Source organism: Penaeus chinensis, chromosome 35 (assembly GCF_019202785.1).
Source record: "Penaeus chinensis breed Huanghai No. 1 chromosome 35, ASM1920278v2, whole genome shotgun sequence".
Lineage (NCBI taxonomy): Eukaryota > Metazoa > Arthropoda > Malacostraca > Decapoda > Penaeidae > Penaeus > Penaeus chinensis.
The window spans coordinates 21,054,682-21,059,681 of NC_061853.1; the positions used below are offsets into that span (position 1 = coordinate 21,054,682).

The following is a 5,000-nucleotide window of genomic DNA, read 5'->3' on the forward strand; positions in this document are numbered from 1 at the left end:
GTGTTCTAAAATTCTCAGAACGGCAGGGCGAGTTCCCCCCCACTGCGGGAGGGAGAGGCACCCCCCTCGTGCGTCGTGGCGTGGCGGGGGGCGGCAGGACTCAAGCTTTACTTCATACAGCAAGAAGGCCATGTTGTCTCGCCCCTCAAGCCTCTCTCGCTCACCGTCTTCAAGAGGATTGGTGAGTCCGAGATTTCTCTCTCTCTCTCTCTCTCTCTCTCTCTCTCTCTCTCTCTCTCTCTCTCTCTCTCTCTCTCTCTCTCTCTCTCTCTCTCTCTCTCTCTCTCTTCTCTCTCTCTTTCTCTCTCTCTCTCTTTCTCTCTCTCTCTCTTTCTCTCTCTCTCTCTCTCTCTCTCTCTCTCTCTCTCTCTCTCTCTCTCTCTCTCTCTCTCTCTCTCTCTCTCTCCTCTCTCTCTCTCTCTCTCTCTCTCTCTCTCTCTCTCTCTCTCTCTCTCTCTCTCTCTCTCTCTCTCTCTCTCTCTCTCTCTCTCTCTCTCTCTCTCTCGCTCTCTCGCTCTCTCGCTCTCTCTCCCTCCCCCTCCCCCTGTCTCTCTCTCTCCCCTCTCCCCCCTGTCTCTCTCTCTCCCTGTCTCACTATCTCCCTCTCCCCTCTCCCTCTCCCTCTATTCCCCCCTCTTCCTCTCCCTCCCCTCTCCCTCTCCCTCCCACTCTCCCTCTCCCTCTCCCTCCTCTCTCCCTCTTCCTCTCCCTCTCCCTCTCCCTCTCCCTCTCCCTCTCCTTCTCCCTCTCCTTCTCCTTCTCCCTCTCCCTCTCCCTCTCCCTCTCCCTCTCCCTCTCCCTCTCCCTCTCCCTCTTCCTCTTCCTTTTCCTCTCCCTCTCACTTTCCCTATCCCTTTCCCTTTCCCTTTCACTCTCCCTCTCCCTCTCCCTCTCCCTCTCCCTCTCCCTCTCCCTCTCCCTCTCCCTCTCCCTCTCCTTCTCCCTATTACTCTCCCTCTCCCTCTCCCTCCCCCTCTCCCTCTCCCTCTCCCTCTCCCTCTCCCTCTCCCTCTCCCTCTCCCTCTCACTCTCACTCTCACTCTCACTTTCCCTATCCCTTTCCCTTTCCCTTTCACTCTTCCTCTCCCTCTCCCTCTCCCTCTCCCTCTCCCTCTCCCTCTCCCTCTCCCTCTCCCTCTCCCTCTCCCTCTCCCTCTCCTTCTCACTCTCACTCTCACTCTCCCTCTCCCTCTCCCTCTCCCTCTCCCTCTCCCTCTCCCTCTCCCTCTCCTTCTCCCTCTCCCTCTCCCTCTCCTTCTCTCTCTCTCTCTCCCTCCCTTTTCCTTTTCCTTTTCCTTTCCCTTTCCCTTTCCCTTTCCCTCTCCCCTTTCCTTTTCCTTTTCCTTTTCCTTTTCCTTTTCCTTTTCCTTTTCCTTTTCCTTTTCCTTTTCCTTTCCCTTTCCTCTCCCTCTCCCTCTCCCTCTCCCTCTCCCTCTCCCTGTCTCTCTCTCTTCCCTCTCCCCCCTGTCTCTCTCTCTCCCTGTCTCACTTTCTCCCTCTCCCCTCTCCCTCTCCCTCTATTCCCCCCTCTTCCTCTCCCTCCCCTCTCCCTCTCCCTCCCCTCTCCCTCTCCCTCTCCCTCCTCTCTCCCTCCTTCCCTCTCCCTCTCCCTCTCCCTCTCCCTCTCCCTCTCCTTCTCCTTCCTCCCTCTCCCTCTCCCTCTCCCTCTCCCTCTCCCTCTCCCTCTCCCTCCCTCCCTTTTCCTTTTCCTCTTCCTTTTCCTTTCCCTTCCCTTTCCCTTTCCCTTTCCTTTCCCTTCCCTTTCCCTCTTTCCTTCCTTCCCTTTTCCTTTTCCTTTTCTTTTCCTTTTCCTTTTCCTTTTCCTTTTCCTTTTCCTTCCCTTCCCTCTCCCTCTCCCTCTCCCTCTCCCTTTCTCCATCTCTCTCCCTTTCCCCCTTCCTTTCCCTTTCCCTCTCCCTCTCCCTTTCATGACTGGTTTCATCATCTTCTCCCTTGTCCTTTCCTTTTCCTATCAATCGCTTCTGCTTTCCCTCCCTCCCTCCTTTCCTCTCTCTCTCTCTCTTTCTCTATCTCATTAATTAAACATCATCTTTAAACTGCAGATTCCTCGGAGGTAGACTCGGTCCGTCTCATTCCTCTGTCTTCCGCAGGAGGAGCCACGCCGCCGGCAGGAGATGAGAGCCTCGTCGGGATGCTGGAAGTTCCAGGAGTCTGGAGGCTGAAGCTGAGGGCGAGGCGATGCTTCTGTTTGCACACCTTCCCTGACTCCTACGTTTTCCTCGATGAGTCGACGAACCCGCGTGAGTTGCGTGCTTGATTGTCTGGCCAAGAAAACTTTTGCTATTATTATTATTAATAATAATATTCATATTTTTTGTTTTGTTTTGGTTAATAATAATAATAATAATAATAATCATTATTAATATTATTTTTAATATCAGTATTAGTATTAGTATTAGTATTAGTATTAGTATTAGTATTATTGTTATTAGATATTGTTATTGTTATTACTATTCTTCTTATTATTGTTATTGTTATTGTTATTGTTATTCTTAATATTATTATTATAATTATTTCTATTATTAGTCGTAGTAGTTGTATAATCATTATTATTTATTATTATTTTTGATGATGATGATGATGATGATGATTGATTATTATTATTATTATTATTATTATTATTATTATTATTATTATTATTATTATTATTATTATTATTATTATTATTATTATTATTATTATCATTTATTTTGTTATTATCATTGTTATTGTTATTAGCATTGATATTGTTATTATTGTTGGTGTTATCATTATCATCTTCATCATTATCATATTACTTTTGCTGTTAAGTACAAGTAGTAGCAATATAAGCAATAATATTTCAGATAGTGTAATTTTAGCAGATGTTAGCAGTAGAGATCGTACTCTGCTGCTATTATTTTTGCGATAATAACAGCCAAAAAATAATAGCATAAGTTATGTTGATTCTTACTAGTCGGGGAAGCTAGTGATCACACAGGGGCTGCCTCGGGACTTGCATATATAACGTTACTAAAGAAGTCCTTAAATTTTGGAACAATAATCTCCATGCAAAAACGACGTAGGATAATTCGTAACTATTGTCGTGTTTTTCATGTTCATTTTCTCCGATGGCTGATTTAAAACTAACGATAAAGCAGCCAATGGATCCCTTGGACAGTCCTCTAATAATACAAGAGCGCCGACGATGTTGTTCCCAACAGATGATGACGGTTGTCCCCCAACAGAGCGCGTGGTCGTGCTGCAGCTCCCGGAGGACGTGTCCACGACCATGATGGCGGACCTGCTGGCACTCCTGCGGGAGATGACCGACTTGCGGGAGGAGCAGGAGGGTGTTGTCGACAAAATCACTACTGGTGTCAGCACAGGTAAGCGCTGGCTGTCCTGCAAACGTGCACACACTCCACCCCCTCCACACAAACACCTCGAGATAACGTGCAGAAGACACGGTGGATAAAGAATGACAAAAAAGTTGCCTTTCTTTCGCAGTGTACACGGACCTCACTAAGAAGATCAACACAGCCGTGAAAGGAACTGCTCCGGGGGCGCACAAGAGCACCAAGTGGCTGAGGAAAGGCACGGGGTCATTAGGTACGTTCTGATATGAAGTTCCTTGGTTATGCTTTTGAACATTGGAATCGAGAGATGTTTAGATATTCGTTCGATGAGGCTATGTTATATTGAGGTTGAGGTTGATAGAAAACTACATTTAAAGTAAGTTGCATCTCTGACTTATGCTAGTTAATTTAAACATATTAACCAAGGGAAGTTACCAAAGAGTTAGGTTATATTTATGTAGGTTAAATAGTAGTAGATAGCATAATAAGTAGTTAAAGGAAGTCAAAGTAAAAGTGACGATAAGGTTAGCTACAATTTATTTGAACTTTAATCCGTGAGAGTGGATTTTTGATAGGAAGTGCTTAATGATGTATGCAGTGTCTGCTTACAGCATGTTTAGATTAAGAAAACCAAGTTAGTTTTTACAGATTTTTGGACCGTTTTACTAGATTTGTTCTTCTTTTTTAATAGCTAAAACTATTATCCTTAAACTGCTGTAAAATCTGAATCCATTCCATGTCCTTTCACAGTGCGCATGGGAGGAAGCCTCGTGTCGAAGGGGATGCACCTCATAGCCGACCAGGTGGCGCCAGGACCCCCGCAGGAGGTAGGATGGGGAGAGAAGGGGGGAGGACGGAAGGGAGGGAGGAGGGAAGGGAAGGGGGTGGGGGGGTTAGGAGGACGGAAGGAAGGCAGAGATTTGGAAAAGGGAAGAAGGAAGGAAGGAAAGAAGGGTACGGATAAAAAGGAAGGAAGGAAGGGAGGAAGGGAATGAGGGCTGGAAGTAAATGAGAGAAAGGGAGAGAGAAGAGACAGCGAGAGAAAAGGATCAAATGAAAGATCCCCCCTACCCGACCCCCCCCCCCGTTTATTTCGAAATTAAAGTTTAAGTCTCAAAGAAATTAATTGAGAATAAATAAATATCTTTGCCTGTGTGCCTGCACTTTGCTTGTTCCAAGGACCGGGCTTTCTTTGGAGATTGAAACCAGCAGTTTCGAGTGTTGAAGTTGAACAGTTCTTGACAATATATACATATATATACATACATTAAATATATACTATATATATACCTATATATACACACATACATATATAAATATATGTATATAATATATATATATATTTTCAACACACAAAAGAATATTATATATTTGTTGTACATACATACATACATACATACATACATACATACATACATACATACATACATACATACATACATACATACATGCATACATACATACATACATACATACATAAATAAATACATACATGTAATCACACATATATACATACATACACACATATATGTACTCACATATACATACATACATACATACATACATATATATCTATATATGTATATATATGTATGTATAAATGTGTATATATATTGATGTATATATGTATATGTATATGTATACATATTTATATATATGTAT

General features: G+C 44.1%; 1 protein-coding gene across 6 annotated transcripts in view; it reads left to right on the top strand.

Annotated features, from left to right (window-relative positions):
• The window catches only part of LOC125044167 (extensin-like), a 15,082-nt gene that overhangs the window by 7,509 nt on the left and 2,573 nt on the right, over positions 1-5,000 (top strand). For 5 of the 6 annotated variants that reach the window (XM_047640618.1, XM_047640623.1, XM_047640622.1 and 2 more), the window contains exons 4-8: positions 19-181; positions 2,112-2,261; positions 3,204-3,368; positions 3,490-3,591; positions 4,089-4,165. In XM_047640618.1, the coding sequence (XP_047496574.1) occupies positions 19-181; positions 2,112-2,261; positions 3,204-3,368; positions 3,490-3,591; positions 4,089-4,165 (657 nt within the window). The remainder of the gene's footprint in view (positions 1-18; positions 182-2,111; positions 2,262-3,203; positions 3,369-3,489; positions 3,592-4,088; positions 4,166-5,000) is intronic. The other variant, XM_047640620.1, reaches the window with a different exon arrangement.